The sequence below is a fragment of the Monodelphis domestica genome, chromosome 2, assembly GCF_027887165.1.
Source record: "Monodelphis domestica isolate mMonDom1 chromosome 2, mMonDom1.pri, whole genome shotgun sequence".
Classification (NCBI taxonomy): domain Eukaryota; kingdom Metazoa; phylum Chordata; class Mammalia; order Didelphimorphia; family Didelphidae; genus Monodelphis; species Monodelphis domestica.
The window spans coordinates 486,503,505-486,523,318 of NC_077228.1; the positions used below are offsets into that span (position 1 = coordinate 486,503,505).

General features: G+C 40.5%; 1 protein-coding gene across 1 annotated transcript in view; it reads right to left on the reverse strand.

Moving 5' to 3' along the window:
* Window positions 1-855: 855 nt before the first annotated feature.
* The window catches only part of NGF (nerve growth factor), a 92,742-nt gene continuing 73,783 nt past the window's right edge, over window positions 856-19,814 (reverse strand). The window contains exons 2-3 of the mRNA XM_007485243.2: window positions 15,261-15,401; window positions 856-1,740 (exon numbers count right to left, since the gene is read on the reverse strand). Of these exons, the coding sequence (XP_007485305.1) occupies window positions 1,012-1,728 (717 nt within the window). The 5' untranslated portion in view covers window positions 1,729-1,740; window positions 15,261-15,401 and the 3' untranslated portion in view covers window positions 856-1,011. The remainder of the gene's footprint in view (window positions 1,741-15,260; window positions 15,402-19,814) is intronic.

Sequence of the window (19,814 nt, forward strand, 5' to 3'; positions counted from 1 at the left end):
TGCAGATAGATCAAAGCCTGAAATTTTTCACTTGTTTATTTGGGTTTGTGTTTTGGGGTAAATGAACAATATGGAAATGTGTTTTGTGTGATGATACATGTAAAACCAAGATGGAATTGCTTGCCAGATCTGGGAAGGGGGAAGGAAGGAGACAATTTGGATCATATAACTTCAGGAAATTTATGTGGAAATTTGTTATTACATGTAATTGGTAAAAAAAAAAAAAAACCAATCCGTGATTCTTAGGGACAGAAACCTTTCTCTTCTCCTGACCTCTGACCATCTCTTCAGCACCCAGGATAGCGTTGTCTTCCTATGAGAAGCTTCACAGACATTCAGACATACTACAGTAAAGTCACTATTATCCATCCTGTAGCTTTGTGAGCACAAGAATGCAAAAACCTCAGATTATTTGATTTTTTTAGGAAATCACAAATGAATATAGATTTTTCTTCCAAATTATAACTTTCTGAAGCTGATAACTAGTTATTTACATTCTCTGTGTTCCTAACAGCTCAAAGGGGGAGAAGAGTTGGATTGGACCTTTTTTGGAAAAGCAAATTAAGGATTGTTTAGTTGTCCTAGTTATGTGACTCTACTAGCTAGAGTGGTTTGCCATTTCCTTCTCCAGCTTGTTTGACAGATGAGAAACTGAAACAGAGTTAAGTGACTTGCCCAGGGTCATAAGCTTCTAAGTGTCTCAACTCAGGTCTTTCTGACTCCAAGTCCTGTGTTACATCTTCTGAGGCACTTAGGATTAGAAAACAGAAAATCAGAAGAATCTGTCAATGATAACTCACTCGGGGAAAACTGGAAATTGACTACAATATGGTGATTGAAGCAACTGACATGGAGGATGTTTCCAAAATTTTTAATAAATAATGTTTTTAACTGTATAAACTATAAATACACCATGCAGTTTTTATAATTTAAAATAATTTACAGGCTGAGGTAGGGAGGGGCCTAGGAGAGTGTTGGAGGGCAGGGGGCCAAGGGCTCTCTCTGTCCAGGTCAGGGTCTGCCGGTCTTCCTGCTGAGCACACACACACAGGCGGTGTCGATTCGGATGAAGCGCCAAGCCGCCTGCTTGCCCTCCATGGTCAGGGCTTTGACGAAGGTGTGTGTGGTGGTACAGTATGAGTTCCAGTGCTTGGAGTCAATGCCTCGACACCCGCTGGACACGGGTTTGGGGTCCCTGCACTTTGTCTCAAAAAAATACTGTTTGAAGACGTTGTTGTTGATGTTGACCTCCGGGAGCACCGTCACCTCCTTGCCCTTGATGTCGGTGGCAGTGTTCTTGTCCCCGACCCACACGCTGACGCTGTCACACACCGAGAACTCGCCCCGGTGGAAGACAGGGTGGGCTGACCGCTTGCCCCGGTGAGTCCGGTTGAGGGGGGTGCTGTCATCGGCAAAGTCCATGTCCTGAGCATCCGCAATGACAGGTGGGGGCTGGGTGCTAAACAGCACCCGGGGTGAACGCAGCCGCCTCTTTTTAAAAAGCTTGGGGTCCACAGTGATGTTGAAAGTCTGCCCAGCTGCCCTGCTACCTACTGTCCCAGCTGGGGAGCTGTGGGTTGTGTGAGGAGCTGTGTTGGGGTCGTGTGGGGGCTTAGTCCGGTGGGGTTGGGGGATGGAGTGCCCTGCTGAACCATTGTCTTCTGTCTGGGGTGTTGCCTGTATGCCGATCAAGAAAGCTGTGATCAGAGCGTAGAACAACATGGACATCACTCTGTGCACCTGGGATAGAACAAAAGAGATTGTTACATGCATCGCCCTGGAGACTCCAGGTACCATTTCAGCATCCATGAGGAGCTGCCTCCCCCAAAGGGATGCTGTCTCAGTAGCCTGTGGAATGATCTGAGCTTTGCCCTTTTCTAGGGCAAACTCCCCACTTCATCCCCCTCCTCCCTGCCATGTCTCAGAACAGATTACATTCTAAATCTTGGCTGAATTTCATCCTCACCTCCAGGTCTCAGAATTTCTTGCTTCCTTCAAGGCTTACTTTATATGCCTTCTCCTATGGAAATCTATTCCTGATCCCTCTAGTAATAATAACCACTAACATTTATAGACTATTTTAAGGCTTGCAAAGCACTTTACAAATTTACTCTCATTTTTTTCAATTATACATTGAAACAATTTTTGACAACCACTTTCTGACATTTTGCAATTCAAATTTTCTCCCTCCCTCCCTCCCTCTCTGAGGTGGTAAAGAATCTGATCTGGGTTATGCTAGTGTTTTCATGCAGTACATACTTCCATATTTCCTATGCCATGACAGAAGACACATTAGATTCCTATTATTTTTTATGTAAGTGAATTCCAGCTACAAAACATAAATGGCAGATTTGGATGAATGCAGGTCAGGGGCTTCATAATTAGCATTGATTCTTGCCAATGGGTTCCATTAGCCACCTGTAAAGTTTTGTCAATTGTTTTAATTTTCTAAATAATAATAAAGCATGAAGCAAATAAAGTGAAAGATGTCATGCTTTGATCTGCAATCTGATCCCAACAGTTCCTTCTTTGGCTGGGGGAAGCATTTTTTTTAAATCATGAGTCCCTTGGGGTTATCTTGGAACCTTGTTTTGCTGATAATAGTTGAGTCCTTCACAGCTGATCATCATATAATATTTCTAATATTGTATATTTTGTTCTCCTTGTTCTGTTCACTTCACTTTGCATCAGTTCATATAAGTCTTTCCAGGTTTTTCTGAACTCATCCTATTCATCATTTCTTATGCTGCCATAATAGTATTCCATTACAACTTGTTCAGCCATTCCCCAATTGATGGACACCCCATCAGTTTCTAATTCTTTGACACTATAAAAAGAGTTGTTAAAATATTTTTTGACAAGTACATCCTTTCCCCTTTCTCTGCTCTCCTTGAGTTATAGACCCAGTAGTGGTATTGCTGAGTCAAAGTATGTATAATTTTATGGCCATTTGGGCAAATTTCCATATTGCTTTCCAGAATGGTTGCATCAGTTCATGGTTCCACTGACAGCCATTTCCTTTTAATCTTCACAATCCTATGCTACTATTTCCCCCATTTTACAGAGGAAGAAACTAAAGTAGAGGAAAGACTACCCAGAGTCACACAGCAAGCAAGTGTCTGAGGCAGGATTCAAACTCAGATCTTCCTAATTCTAAGTCCTGTTCTGTATCCATTGTACCACTTGGCTGCCTCTAGACCAGGCATTTATAAAAGTTTTTGTTATGTTCCCCTCTGACAGACTGATAAATCTATAGCTGTCTTCTCAGAATAATGCTTTTAAATGCACAAAATGCATGGGATCACAAAGGAAATTAATTATATTGGCAAAGAACTAGAAATTGAAGGGATGCTCATCAATTGGGGAATGGCTAAAGTTGTGCACATGATTGTGGTGGAATTACTACCGCTCTGTAAGAAATGATGAGCAGGTTCATTTTGGAAAAACATAGAAAACCAACATGAAATTATGAAGTGAAATGAGCAGAACCAAAAGAACATTATGTGGAACAACATAAATATTGTTTGAAGAATGCCTTGTGTATGTCTACTTCCAGAAAAGGAACTGATAAACAGAAATAAGCAAGACATAGTTTTATATATACATATATCTTTTTTGTCAAATGATGCCTTATCTAGTGTGAGGAGGGGAGGGAGGAAGGAAGTTACTTGGGCATTTTAATGTAATAAATGAATAAATAAATATATAAATTTAAATTTTAAAAGATAAATAGTTACCCCCAAGAAAAGCTCATAGACCCCAGATTACGAACACCTGCTCCAAAATGTAATATATACATATATATAGATATATAGATATGTAATTTTTAAACCCTTGCCATAGAATCAGTATTAAGTATTGATTCAAGTCAGAAGAGCAGAAGAGCTAGGCAATGAGAGTCAAGTGACTTGCCTAGGGTCACACAGCTAGGAGGTATCTGAGGTCACATTGCAACCCATGACCCCCTGTCTTCAGGCCTGGCTTTCTATTCACTGAGCCACCTAACTTCCCTGCTGTATATGCTTCTAATAATGACAGTTGACATTGAATAATACTTTAAGGATTGCAAGAAGATTTATAAACATTACTTTATTTGATCCTCACAAGCTGTAAGATAGGTTCTATTTGTATCCCCAATTAGTAGATGAGGAAACTGAGGCTCAGAGACATGATTTGCCCAATTCCACAACATTTTACATGAGGTAACATTTAAACCAAGGTCTTTCTGACTATAGGGACCTGCTTGTTTTGGGCCTTATTTTTGTTTCCCTAGAGCCTAGTACAGTGCCTTTCATATCATTGATTTTTAATAAAGACTTGTTAACTGTACCGGATTATTTAAAAAGGAAGGCATTTACCCAAAATCTTGGGGAAGACCATCATATTCTTATATATTCCAATTTCTTGGTCATCCCAAGGTCTACTGTAGGTCATTCCAGGAACAAGGGATGCTCCTAGTGGTCAGTGTAGACGGAGGAGTTGGGGACATTTCTGTGGCTTGTCGGCTGTGTTTCCAGCACTCTTCCCACAGACCATAAAAACTCTTAGACAACCAGTCACCAGATTGGGTTATTTGGGATTTGAGCTGTTTGCATTGAGAGCATTCATTTCCAGAGTTGGGACAAGGCTTGTGTGTTCTTGGGCAAAGTTTGAAACTCCATCTTCTCCCAACTCTTCAATGGAGGCTTTGAGCTTACATTGGCATATGTCTTCCTCACCTTATGATAAAACGAATGCCTGTCTGTTGTGGAGAGAGAAATTTTCTAGGGGCAAGAAAAGTGCATTTACTTTTTAAAAATTCCCCAAACCTGAGAAATGTCTTTCATTGTTCTCTTCTTCTCTGTTTGGTCCTAGGCAGCTAACTTGCCTGTCCTTCTAAGGCTGGCCCCTGCAGACGTGTGTGTCTTATGGGGCCAGCCGCCCTACCTCAGGGAGGATACCTGGCATTTTCCCACAGCCTCGAGCTGAGGATGTGACAGTGACTCCTTTTACTGTCTGTCTTTCTGTCTCTGGCCTCGTTTTACTCTAGGGCTCCAAAACCCTCATGGGAGGTAGATAAAGTCACTGGTTCCATCCATATTTCTGACCCTTAATACTAAAAGGGTCCTGTTCTCCTACCTGCCACTCTCAGGATAGAGCAGGGGTTCTTAATTTGGGGGGGGGATTGGGGTCATGGACTCTTCTAGCAGTCTGGTGAACCTCATGGGCCTCTTGGGAGGATAATTTATTGCCTGCATTCATAAACATTAGTTAGAGGCTGGTGAAAATAAAGCTGGGTCCAAGTTTCTAGACTCACCTTGCCCCTGAAATCTATACATGGAGTTCAGGTTAAGAAGCCCCAAGATAAAATTGCGCGCTAGATTGCAGAGCTGAAGTAACCATCAGCTTCAGAGATACATGCCCCCTTCTTCGGAGCACTTGGTCCACATCCCAAGAATCAGTTTCTATCTCTGTCATAACCGTCTTCCTGAACCGTACAATCTCAAGTTCAATCCATCCAGAACCCATCTAAACCCAGCTCAGAGACAGGATCATAGATTTAGAGATGGAACAGATTGTAGAGGTCATCCAGATTCAATCTTCTCCTTTATACAAGTGTGGAAACTGAGGACTACAGAGAATAAATGACTTGGTCAAAGTCAAATAGGTAGTAAATAACAGAGAAGAGATTATCAAAGGTCCTCTCCCTGGATCAGTCTCACAAGTGCTTTTAACTCTTCAAAGTACAGTACTTTTCACATGGATTTTCTCAATTAGAGTTGCAGAAACTGGGTTAGAAGCGACCTTCAAAGCTATCCTATTCATCTCATACCTGACTTAGGGAATCCTCTCTACAATAAAACTGACATCAACCAACCCTACCTGCCTGATTGGTAGGACAGTCAAGTGTTATTACTCCTGTTCGAAAGATGAAGGAGTTGATTCATGGAGAAATTAGGTAACTTGCTTAGAGTCATGCCCAGATAGAATGTGTCAGAACCTGAGAGACCATTCAGATCCCCTAGTGTTATTTCCACTGCACTACCCTGCCCTTCACAAGTCAGTAACCCTCTCCATTTATCAGTGACAAAGAAAGGATATGATCCACTCCCCCTCCTGCCCAGAGCAAACATCCGACTGCATTCAGAGTGGTTGTGAGCTTCCTGTTGGGAAGATTAACCAATCCTAGAGATAGATGTACCAGCTGAGCTCCAGGACTTCCGGTGGAGGGAGCAGATGCTATAGAGACACAGCTGGGCATACTTCTCCTGCCCAGCTACCCCTGTCCTTCTGACCACTCAGCCTCTTTTCATTTCACTCAGAAACTCTGCCTTCTCCTTCAGGGCTCAAACCCAATAGGCCATTCTTTATCACACCCTCCATAAAGAAGTTGGCTCATGCAGGAAGGGAACCTATCTCATAGCTCTGGGATGGGAATGGCCTGAGAAAATCTCCCTGGAATCCACTGGATTCCATTCCTTATTTATTTACATCCTCATGACCCAGTTCAGTTCATTGGCTTTTAGATATCAATAAGACTTTTAAATATATCAAATCATATATCAAAATGTCAGGATGCTGAAATTCCCCTTTGGGATTCAACTTTGTTCCTATATCCCAGCTTTATTGTTAGCTTTGTGACTACAGGAAAGTTCTTGAGTTCAAATCTGGTCTTGGACTCTTCCTAGCTGTGTGACCCTGGGCAAGTCACTTAACCCACATTGCCTAGTCCTTACTGCTCTTCTGCCTTAGAAATAATACACAGTATATATTCTAAGATGGAAAATAAGGGTTTGAAAAAAATAGCATCCTTCTGATTCATATTTTTCTTACATGCAAGATGCTTTCCCTAACTGACTCCTGGGACTGTTGTGAGGGAGTCATTTTGTAAACTTGAAAATATTACATAAATGCAATTATCTTATGACATCTAATAACAATAATCATAGCTAGGATTTATATATCACTTTGCAAAGTACTTCATATAGGTTCTCTTTAATGAAAACCCTGAAAGTTAGGTATTATCACCCCTGTCTTACAGATGAAGAAACTGAGGTGGAGAAAGGATAAGTAACTTACTCTGGGTTGCACAGCTAGTATATCTATGAAGTAGTATTTGAACTCAGATCTTCCTAACTTTGGGCAGCTAGGTAGCACAGTAGATGGAGAGCACTGGGCTTAGAATCAGAAAGATTCATTTTCCCGAGTTCAAATCTGATCTCAGACATTTATTAGTTGTCTGACCCTGGACATGTCACTTTACTTTCTTTGCCTTAGTTTCCTCATCTGTAAAATGAGCTGGAATACCAGTTCAGTATCTCTGCCAAGAAAACTTCAAATGGTGTCATGAAGAGTTGGACTTGACTGAAAATAATTAAATAGCAATTTCTTAACTTCATGTCTGGCATTCCATCTTCTATGACACCTATCATATATCGCCTTCATTGAATTCCTTCTGATGCTTTGCTTTTAGGAGTGGAGGTGACCCTGGGATCTTAGGGGCTGTGCCAGTGAACAGCAAATTCCAGTGGTTCCTACCAAGCTTGAAAGGTGTTGGGTTTGTGCCCAGGAACAGACTGTATTCTACAATCCAAGGGCCAGCTTGCTACGTCCAGAAAGACTCATCCCCAGGGACCTGGTCATTGCATGATGGACTCTCTTTATTTTTGCTCCAGCAACTCATGAAGATCATCTCCTAAGGGCATGGGGGTGGGTGGGTGGGTGGGGAGGGTGCAAACTGGCTGCAGGATATGCATTCTCATTCATGAAATTAGGGATCTTTAATTTTTATGGTCATGATTATAGGTTTCTCTCACCATACCTTCTCTTCCCTACTAAAAAAGCAGGGACTATGTCTTATTCACCAGATTACAAATTTAGAAGTAGAAGGGGCCTTGAAGGTCATTTAGTTCAACCTCTCCATTTTATTTAAGGAATCTGAGGCTAGAGAGATTAAGTGTCAGAGTCTCAGGTCACACAGGTAGAAATAAGAGAGGCAAAATTTAAACCCCAGACGTCTGATTTCAAAGCCACAAGGATTGGTATCAGAGGATGCAACTTGGTAGGTGCTCAATGAATATCCTTCAAATATATCAATGAATTGGAGATGGGTTTAGGGACTAAAATAAATCATTGCCTGATTTCTTTTTGGTCGTAATCTGATTACCTTCCAATTTCATCAGGGATGCAAATAATAATTTTGTAATAAGAATGCCCTAGAGACACCTGTGGTGGGCACAAAATTATGTAACTAGGGGCAAAGTGGAATGGGGTGGGGAGATTTTCAGATGGGGCCATGATGTCTGCAAAGAGGACAGTGAATGTCCCAGTGTGTGCACACATTCTGTGCAAGACACAGATTCTTATCTTGGGTAACTTGGGCAGATTTTTGGGAAAACAACATTCCAACCAGTCGTCCTTTTCCTTCTCCATTATCATTCTTCAAACAAGCCTGATTTGGCCTTGATACACTGACACACTGTCTGGAGTACAGTGTTCAGTTCTCTCCTTAAAAAAAAAAAAAGACATTGGCAAAAGGGACAGCATCTGAGGGAGGGGTCATTAATCTTTTTTTTTTTGTATCAGAGATTCCTTCAGCAGTTTGGTGAAGCTGAGGGACCTCATCTCAAAAATACTTTTTAAACACACAAAATGAAACACAGGATTACAAAGGAAACCAATTATGTTATGTTAATATAATATGCAATTCATATGTAATTAGTATGTAATTTTCTGCCATCCAAGCTCATGGACACTCCAAAATCAATCCGTGGGGACCAAATTCAGACTTTCTGACAGAACTGAGATGGTGAAGGGACTGAATTCCTACTATATGAAGTGCAGTTTGGGGAAGTTCTTAGGATAGGGTTTAGAGGTGTGTTTGTTTAATTTTCAGTGTGTTGGACTTGACACTATACAATCCCCAAACACTATAAATTGAAAGTAGATTTATTGTTTTGTTGATTGTCTAAAATTGAGAAAGTGATGAACAAAATAGTAATAATGCTGATTAAAATTGTGTGTTATACACACAATTTCTCTCCCCTACCCCAGGAGCTGGTTGTTAAACATTAACAACACATTTCTAGGTGACTGTTTTTGAGTATTTGAATGGTTTTTGTGTGGAATGGGGGTTAGATTACTCCTATTTGTCTCTTGAGGGCAGAATGGGCAATGGGTAGAAGTAATGTGGTTTAATGAATAGAGCACTGGCCTTGGCATCAGGAAGATCTAGGTTCAAATCCTGCCTTAGAAGTCCAATTGAATACCTGAGGGATATTAACATCTAGTTAGCAAAATTGGGACACTAATGCATTGCTGGTGGAGTTGTGAATTGATCCAACCATTCGGGAAGACAATTTGGAATTATGCCTAAAGGGCTTCAAATGACTGTCTGCCCTTTGATCCAGCCATACAACTGCTGGGTTTATATCCCAAAGTCATAATGAGGAAAAAGACTTGTACAAAAGCATTTATAGCCATGCTCTTTGTGGTAGCAAAAAATTGGAAAATGAGGGGATGCCTTTCGATTGGGGAATGGCTGAACAAATTGTGGTATTTGATGGTGATAGGATACTATTGTGCTATAAGGATTGATGATCTGAAGGGATTCCATGTGAACTGGAAAGAGCTTCAGGAATTGATGCAGAGTGCGAGGAGCAGAACCAGGAAAACATTGTACACAGAGACGGATACAATGTGGCACAATTGAATGTGATGGACTTCTCCATTAGTAGCAATGCAATGATCCAGGACAATTATGAGAAAGAATGATATCCACATCCAGGGGAAGAACTGTGGGAGCAGAAACACTGAAGAAAAACAACTGCTTGATCACATGGGTTGATGGGAATATGATTGGGGATGTATACTCTAAATGATCACCCTAGTGCAAATATCAATAATATGGAAATAGGTCTTGATCAATGATACATGTAAAACCCAGTGGAATTGCTCGTTGGCTATGTGTGTGTGGGGGGGGAGAAGGTGAGGGGAAAGAATATGAATCATGTAGCCATGGAAAAATATTCTAAATTAATTAATTAATTAAAAAATAGCTAGTTAGTAGATTATCCAGTTTTTGTGTATTTTCCCTTACTTTCTTCTTCCCTGCTTTGTTTTTGTTGGCCACATTCAACAGAAGTTGACCTTGGGATCCCAAGACATAGATCTCCTTCCCCAGTTTTAATAATAATGGCTAATATTTATAAGGTAGGTTGGTTGTTATACTTTGTTATGACTGCGGCTAATCATACTGACATGAGCTCAGAAGACTCTACCACCAGCCAGGCACAAATAACCTGAATAGGCACTCTCATGCTATCTCATTTTATCTTTACAATGACCCTGTGAAGTAGGTGCTGTTATTATCCCTATATTACAGATGAGGAACCTGAGGCTGAAAAAGATGAAGCAAAACTTGCTCAGGAAAGTTACTGAGGATGGGGGATCTGGGTGTCTTGGGGTATAGAAAGCCAGGTCTGGAGACAGGCAGTACTGGGTTCAAATCTAACCTCAGACACTTTCTAGCTGTGCAAACTTAGGCAAAATTTAACTTCCATTGCCTGGCCTCTACTGTTCTTCTGCCTTGGATAGTGTTAGTGTTCCAAGATATAAATAAGGTAAGGTAAGGTAAGGTAAGAAAGAAAAGAAAGAAAGAAAGGAAGGAAGGAAGGAAGGAAGGAAGGAAGGAAGGAAGGAAGGAAGGAAGGAAGGAAAGAAGGAAGGAAGGAAGGAAGGAAGGAAGGAAGGAAGGAAGGAAGGAAGGAAGGAAGGAAGGAAGGAAGGAAAGAGGGAAGGAAGGAAGAAAAGAGGGAAGGAAGGAAGGAAGGAAGGAAAGAAGGAAGGAAGGAAGGAAGGATTACAGAGGCAGGATTGGAACTCAGAACTTCCTAATTCTTAGGTTCTATCCATTTGACTTCACCTAGATTCTTACATCATATTGGCAACCTATAAAGGAGAAGCAATGAAACTCTTCATCATCCTGGTTTTATACTCATCAGCTTTGATCAGTTTTGACAGGGAGAAACTTGAAACTCTTAAAAGGTCAGTACAGCGCATTTAGCTTTGTTCTAGTCTTCCTAATTCCTGTTGTTGAGGATTCACTTCAATTCAATTCAACAATCAAGACAGTGACTGACTTTTATGGTGACCTTAAGAGAGAGAGAGAGGCCTTTAACCTCTGTGGGGCTTAGTTTTCTCACATATAAAATGAGAGCATTGTACTTGGCAATTGAGAAGGTCCCTTCTAATGCCAGATCTATGAGTCTGCGATCTCTCCATCATAAACAGCCATTGACTTGTCAGCACTCTATTCTACAGTTTAGGTTTTTAAGTCTTTACTGAAGACATCTACACATAGTTACAAGGGCTTAGTATTATATACTATATTTTGGCTTGCTGTTTCTATATGTTTATAATACATCCATTTGGTGCTTTAAATAAGACAACAGAAAATAGATATAATTCAAATATTATATTCAGATAACATTATAGATATGATATATAATATTATATATAATTTAATGGAAAATGATAATCCTGGATTTGTAGACATGCTAAAATTTAGAGTTTGATGACATCTAACCATAACAGAAACTTGTATAAAGTTAGGAATTTCTGACTAACACTTGCAATGCCCCGAGTATGTTTCTAATATGGAGGAAGTCAGAAGGAAGAGAGACTGGTTTTTACTTCTTACGTTAAAAGTTGGGATGGAAAAAGTTTTCTTGGGATAGTGACATTGTCCATTTGATATCCCTTATCTCTTTTTTCTGTTTACAACTACAAAAGATTCTTTAAAAAAAGAAGTCTGTGCCTTTATTCCAGAGATATTATTCAGAAGTCATGGTTGAAAAAGAAACATTCTCTCCTTGGCTGGTGGTAAACAATGGAAGGAATCATATTTGTTTGCTTATTCAAAGCAAAATAAGATGATGCACCAATGATTACTGGTCACCTGCTCCATCAATCAACCTGGGGCCTACCAAGACCTATCTGTGAGAGAAGCAGCTTGGACTATATTCAACACTGATTCTGGAGTCAGGAGATCTAGATTCAAATCTTATCTCTAGTATTTACTATCTTTGAGACATTGGACACAAAGAGGACCTGGGTTTCTTCATCTGGATAATGAGAAGGTTGGAAAAGATATCTACCTATGATCCTTCTAGTTCTAAAGCTATGATCCTATAAACATTGTGTTTACTTTGCCCCACCCTGGAATGGAAGAAAAGTGACCCAAAATGAAGAGGCAGGTCAGAATGCCCCAGTGGCCTGGTCCTACCTCCTTTGATCATCTCCTCATTATTCTGTCTGGAAGAGGCACCATCTCCCTAGCTTTGCAGCTGACTGGTCAGTTTAATCAGCCCACTCCAATCATTTACCTGCTCAAAAAGCCCTGGCAAAAAAAGTATTATCCTTCTAGAGAATCATGTCCAAAATCTACCTTACCTGACTAAGTCATGCAACAGCTGGATGGAACTAGGCAACTGGCCCACATATTTGTACAGGGCTTGTGGAGCTAATGGCACCAGAAGACTTGGCAAGGATGCTTAATGGGAAGGAGTTGTAAAAAGGAGTAAGAATTTCTGCTAAAAGAAGATAGGAACCAAGAACTATGTTAGTGATTCTCAGACCACAGATTGGACTAAAAAACCATAAAGATTAAGTGTTAGAGGGAGAGGAAATTCTTGCTATTAAATGCAGGTTTTTCTTCCTCTTCCTCTTCCTCCTATCTCTTCTTTTCTTCCTTTTTCTTCTTTTTCTGTCTTCCTTTCTCTTTCTCCATTTTAGAAAGGTTTGAATCACTTTTAAATCATTGTTCTCCTTCCTTCCCTCCTTCCTTCCCTCTTTCCTTCCTTCTCTTTCTTTCTTTCTTCCTTCCTTTCTCTCTCTCTCTCTCTCTCTCTCTCTCTCTCTCTCTCTCTCTCTCTCTCTCTCTCTTTCTCTCTCTCTCTCTCTCTCTCTCTCTCTCTCTCTCTCTCTCTCTCTCTCTCTCTCTCTCTCTCTCTCTCTCTCTCTCTCTCTTCTTTCCCTCAAAATTCCCTAATTCAATATTTCTATTTAAAAACCTAGGAATTAACCTGTGACAAAGGTTTAATTACTCAAATTTACAAAGAGCTAAATCAATTGTACAAAAAATCAAGCCATTCTCCAATTGATAAATGGGCAAGGGACATGAACAGGCAGTTCTCAGCCAAAGAAATCAAAACTATTAATAAGCACATGAAAAAGTGCTCTATATCTCTTATAATCAGAGAGATGCAAATCAAAACAACTCTGAGGTATCACCTCACACCTAGCAGATTGGCTAACATGACAGCTATGGAAAGTAATGAATGCTGGAGGGGATGTAGCAAAGTGGGGACACTAAGTCATTGCTGGTGGAGTTGTGAATTGATCCAACCATTCTGGAGGGCAATTTGGAACTATGCCCAAAGGGCTTCAAAGGACTGTCTGCCCTTTGATCCAGCTATAGCACTGCTGGGTTTGTACCCCAAAGAGATAATAAGGAAAAAGACTTGTACAAGAATATTCATAGCTGCGCTCTTTGTGGTGGCCAAAAATTGGAAAACGAGAGGATGCCCTTTGATTGGAGAATGGCTGAACAAATTGTGGTATATGTTGGTGATGGAATACTATTGTGCTCAAAGGAATAATAAAGTGGAGGAATTCCATGGAGACTGGAACAACCTCCAGGAAGTGATGCAGAGTGAAAGGAGCAGAACCAGGAGAACATTGTACACAGAGACTGATACATTGTGGTACAATCGAAGGTGATGGACTTCTCCATTAGTGGCAATGCAATGCCCCTGAACAATCTGCAGGGATCTAAAAAACACTATCCACAAGCAGAGGATAAACTGTGGGAGTAAAAACACCGATGAAAAGCAACTGCGTGACTACAGGGGTTGAGGGGATATGACTGAGGAGAGACTCTAAATGAACACTCTAATGCAAATACCAACAACAGGGAAATGGGTTCGAGTCAAGAATACATGTGATAACCAGTGGAATCGTGCATCGGCTATGGGAGAGGGAAAGGTGGTGGGAGGGGGGGAAGGGAAGGAAAAGAAAATGATCTTTGTTTCCAGTGAATAATGGATGGAAATGACCAAATAAAATAATGTTTAAAATAAAAAAAAAACCCTAGGAATTGACAGAGTAAAAGTGTGTCTACCTAGCCTCTGATAGCTGAATGAAAACTCAACCAAAGATGTATTTTTGTCTCCATGATGCCACCACATAAACAGATAGTTGAAAAATACGTAGATATTTCTGTTTACACCCAGCTTTTGTGCCCAATGTAAACATAGCTCAAATGCTCTCTGAGAAGAGCATTTATTTTTATTTTATTTTTTAAAATTTTATTTAATTAAGAAAAATTGCCCATAGTTACATGATTCATGTTCTTTCTCTCCCCTCTTCCCACCCCGCTCTCATAGCCAATGAGCAATTCCACTGGGTTTTACATGTGTCACTGATCAAGACCTATTTCTGTATTATTGATATTTGCCCTAGGGTGATCACTTAGAGTCTATATCCCCAATCATATCCCCATTGACCCATGTGATCAAGCAGTTGTTTTTCTTCTGTTTTTCTGCTCCCACAGTTATTTCTGTGGGTGTGGATAGCATCCCTTGAGAAAACCATTTAAATGCCTGGGAATTTAGTACAAGTGGCACAAATGCTCAGTTTGTATGTCCTTGGGCAGCTCCAACTCTATTGGTCCTCACCAGAACACATGTGTTCACTGAATTAATGGATGAAGAATCCATGATTTCAGTCTATAAGACATAAATCCTGAGATGGGTGAAGGGCAATGTTGGTGGGAGGGTTGGTTCTAGGTGATGTAAAGCTAAGAATCTCAAATTAGCCAAGTAAATCCTTTCCACCTGTCAAAGTCAGCTTTGAATGAATGAGGTGAATGAAATTGGGCTGTTTAAGAACAAAAAGCCCTGAATTCAGACACCAGGCCTGTGGGCTAGAAGTTTGAAGCTGGGATGGCTCAGCACCCTTGTGATGCTGAGAGATGTGGCCAAGAGAGAGTCTTCTCCCAGACAGTTTTGGAGACTTCTCCATGTGCTTGTGCTCATTATACAGACATGTCCTCTTACATCCAATTCATAATCTAGGCCCATGTTGAACAGCACTTGAGCTCAGAAACATTCCTTTTCCTCAGCCTGAGGCTCATTTCACAGCTAACCAGTCACCCTCTGGGGGTCTTCCCTGCAATGCCAGATGCTGGTGGTGTTTTGGATGATCCCATGAGCTCTTACCTCAGTGTGGCCTGGACAGAAAGCTGCTCCACAGGGAAAGCTTTTATTGGGTCCAGACGCTGAGCTGCGTTTGGGTCCAGCATGCCATCCAGCCCCCCCAGACTGCACAGCCAAGGGCCAGTGGAGCCACAGTCCAGGACTCTAAAGGAGGAAGAGCATCCATATCAGAAATAATATCTCATCAGAATCAGAAGTAAGAATTCCTAGTATTCTCAAACACCCAAATAAGGTTAGATTGCCCTCAAAGGACAATTGGACATTTAACTAGTGGCTTGGGATATTACCTAGAACTTTTTTTTCCCCTGGGGAGGAGTATGAGTAGAAGAGAGAAGAAGGAACAATTGGTGTTTTACTCCCAGAAACTCAATCCATTAGTCTGTGGATTGGCTTAGGCAATGTCCTTTGGAGGGAGGATTTGTCTGTGACCCTCGTGCCAGAATTAATTCCTACGGTTTGTTCTTGGGCATGGTCCATGAGTGCTTTTATACCCAACAAAACGAGTTCAAATCCAACAACAAATTCACATGACTGCAGACAGAGGCACCCTTATCAGATGACCAAAATGAAAATCATTTTGTACACTACACATTTGCAGAAATAGAGCCAACTTCGAAAAAACAGTAAAATGAGGGTAAATCAAACTGGAAAAAAATGCTCTGACAATTCAGAACAAGTCAGTGCTTTGAAGAAAACTCAGATGAGCAACAACAGCAAATTAAAACATGTGAGTTTTTGAGAGATAAGGGTAAAATTTTTACAGAAATATGACAGAAATCCCAGAGAATTGGGCCAAAGTTAAGTGTTAGTGATCTGGAGAGAGAGGGAAAGGAGAAAATGGATGAAGAAAAGGTAAGCATCATTTGGCTTTAAGTTGTAGCTACTGGAATGGAATGGGAGTTCTTGATGGGGAATTTTCCCCATAAATAATTATTGAAGGTTTAAATGGGGCTGGAGAATAGGAAGATATTAGAATAGCATTCATCTAGTCTCTGTTCTTTTCAGACCTGACAATGATCACCCCCTATCCTGCTTCTTTCATCATTACTTCTCCTCATTTGGGGGATTAATCTTTTCTCCCTGTTCTTAAGAAACCTGCTTGATACATATTTTTCCAATACCAACACATAAGAATAAAAAAAGGGATCTGAGAAGACTGTCCAGACACTATAATCATTTTTGTCCTTGGAAGCTACTATGGCGATTTCCTTTAAAAATTTTTAATTAAAAAAAAAAACACCTTACCTTTTATCTTAGAATTGGTACTAAGTATCAATTCCAAGGCAGAAGAGCTGTAAAGGCTAGGCAATTGGGGTTAAGTGAAGCCTCCATGTCTTCCAGACCCTCTCTCTGCCTTTTTGTCACCTTGCTGCCCCTATGGGGCTTTCCTTACAACACCTTAGGAGGCAGGTGATATTAGAGCTGCTGTTCCCATTTTACAGATAAGAAAACTGAAGAAATGAATGTCTTATAATCAGAAATTGGAATGCTTCCCTCCCCCTTTCTGCTTTAAGCTCTCAAATTTGGTTTGGCCTAAGGAAATGCCTCAAAACACCTCTGACTCTTAATTAGGTTTTAGGTCTAGAGAGAACATTTATCTGGCAGCCCTCAGAGAGAGTCAGATGCTCCTGGGGAAAGACATTGAATTCAGACTGTTCCAAGCTGGAGCTCGGTTTCTGGAGGAAGGCATGCTCTGGAGCCATGTGACTGGAACTATCAGGACTTATCGCCTCAAGAGAAATTGGATCTGGACAGTCATAGTTTAATGGACAAAAACCCAAACAGTTCCTCATTCAGAGTTCATGGTAGCCAAACCTGACAAAAGCATCCCCAGCTCTTCTACTCCTCAATCCAATAAGTTACTTCAGTGGGATGCTATTTTCTCGGTTCTGTTGCTGACCTTGGATGTCACCATGCAGTAAGATGAATCCAAGGCAGGATAGTAGAGTGAAATAGCATTAGAATCAGAGCCAGGATGCCTTGGGTCACTGCCAGCCTCTGACACTCAGGAGATGTGTGACTACAGCAAATTCCTTAACTTGCTCTTCAGTTCCTTCATTTCGAAAAAGAGGACCATAAATATCTCAGTAATTACCTCCACAGAATTGACTGAGAGGAACAGAGAGGATGATGGGCATCAAGCATGTTGTAAGCCATTAAAAGCTCTATAAATATCATCATTTCCCATGTCCCATCATCTATGCCTGGGATCTCAGTCTCCATCATTGGCTGATAGAACCCCTTGGAGGTAGAACTAGGGGATTCTACTTATGGTTGAATTTTCCACTCTTAACTATGTTTGCTCATTCTTGGAGGCATTTTCTGGTGGATGGCTTGATTCTAGCTGTGTCTCTCACTTCTCTGATTTGACTGCTTGGAGAGAGGAAGGGGTGTACAATCTCTGAGGGTTAGAGAGGCTGATTACTTAAATCCCCTGGGTCATGAGTAAGTTGAATAATCTGAATACTAACATCCTCTTTTGCCAGGGCATCTTTCCACCTATCATTGTACAAGGCTAGATTTGGCTTCAGTTTCTTTGATAAGGATCCTACAGAAGTTTGAATGTATTGACTGTGTGAACTTAGGTAAGTCACTTATCCATTCTGGGCTTCAGCTTCTTCAGCTGAAAAAGAAGGGGTTTGGAATAGATGATCTCTAAAGTCCATTTCAACTCTAGAGCCTATGAATTGTTAGGATGGAGCAAGGAGGTTGGAATTCCTGATCACTTAATCCTCCCAACACCTCACTGGTATAACACCTTAACCAGTGAGACAAACCATTTATTTTAACAAGAAGATTCTCCCTGATTTTTACAGAATGATCATGAAAAGGCTTTGAAAATGGCAAAATGCTCCATAAAGAAAGCAGTAGAGAGGGGAGTCGGGAAGAGCTGGGTTTGAATCCATCCTTCAACACTTTACTAGCTCTGGTCAAATCACTTAATCTCTCCAGGCTTCAGTTTCCTTCTCTGTAAAATGGGGCATGGTTGTAGTAAGGAACAAATGGTGTAACCTATGCAAAGTGCTTTGTAAAACTTACCAAGTTTTATATTTTCTGTTTACTGTTTCTGTTTACTACTACTACTACTACTACTACTACTACTACTACTACTACTACTACTACTACTACTACTACTACTGTTAATGGTTTCCCTGACATGGATCCTCAGTTCATCAGTGTAGTCCAGAACCCCAATAGTTGGTAGACCATAATTATGAGTCTCTGTTTTAATTTGCTAATATTTGTCTGGGTTATATTTTCAGACTATAGCATCCATTGGGGTTAAAGGAAAAACTAACAAAGCACATTGAATCTACCCTTCATTTTATAGATAAGAGAACTGAGGCCCAGAGAGGGAAAATAATTTGCCCAAGGTTACAAAGGCTGAGCAAGGATTTAAACCCAGAGCCCCTGATTCTAATTCCAGAGTTCTTTTCCAGGAAGGAGAAGGGGAAGCATTAATATAGAGCCCTATTTATATGCCAGACACTGTGCCAAGCTTTTAAAAATATTATCTTCAACAGTTTCTAATAATTATTAATATAATAAATACTATTTTAATATTAAAGAAAATTAATATTATTAAACTATAATTGGTGTTAATAATAATAATTAACACAATAACACTTTTAATTAATTGTTATCATTATAAATATTTAATTAAGGACCATTTAGTTCTTCTGACAATCCTAGGAAGTAAGCAGGGTAGAGATTGTTATGGTTATTTTACAGATAAAGAAACTGAGACTTAGAGAATTTGAATAATTGACCATAGACCACACCACTGGCAAATACTAGAGTCCAGAACCTGGAGCGTCTGTCTCCCAGGGCAGTATTCTACACACTCTTCTGTAAGAGAATGAAAACCACCCTGGCTTTACCTCTCCATCATACATATCCTTCCCTGTCCACATCTCACTGGGAAAGCAAGATTTTTTGCCTTGTGGTCCAAGAAACAAAGACTGAACTTTTTGGCAGCTAATCAGAATGCTGAGCTTTTTAGTGAGGCATTTAGTGGAGTTGTTTCCATCTTCTTACACCTTGCACTCTTCTCCCCAACACACATGCTCTGTGAATCAGGGACATTGACCTCCTTAATGCTTCTCAAATAAGACACTCCATTCTCTCCACTCTGGCCATTTTCACTGGCTGTCCCCATTCCTGGAACACTCTTCCTCCTCATCTCTGCCCTCCCGGTTTCCTTCAAGTCTCCCCTTAAATTCTACCTTATCCAGGAAGCCTTTTCCAATTCCCTTTCATGCTAGTGACTTCCCTCTGTTGATTGCTTCCTATTTATCCTTTCTATATTCTTTTTGTTGTTGTTGTTGTTGTTGTTGTTGTTGTACATAATTGTTTGCATGGTGTTTCCCCCATTACACTGAGTTCCTTGAAAGCAGAGACTGGCTTTTGCCTTTCTCTGCATCTCTAGAGCTTAGCACAATGCTTGGCACATAGTGAGGACTGACTATAAACACTGACAAATGAGCCCTTTGTGCAATAGTTGTTATCCTAAAAAATTGCGTGAGATTTGACTTCTAATTCATTCAGTTAAAAAAT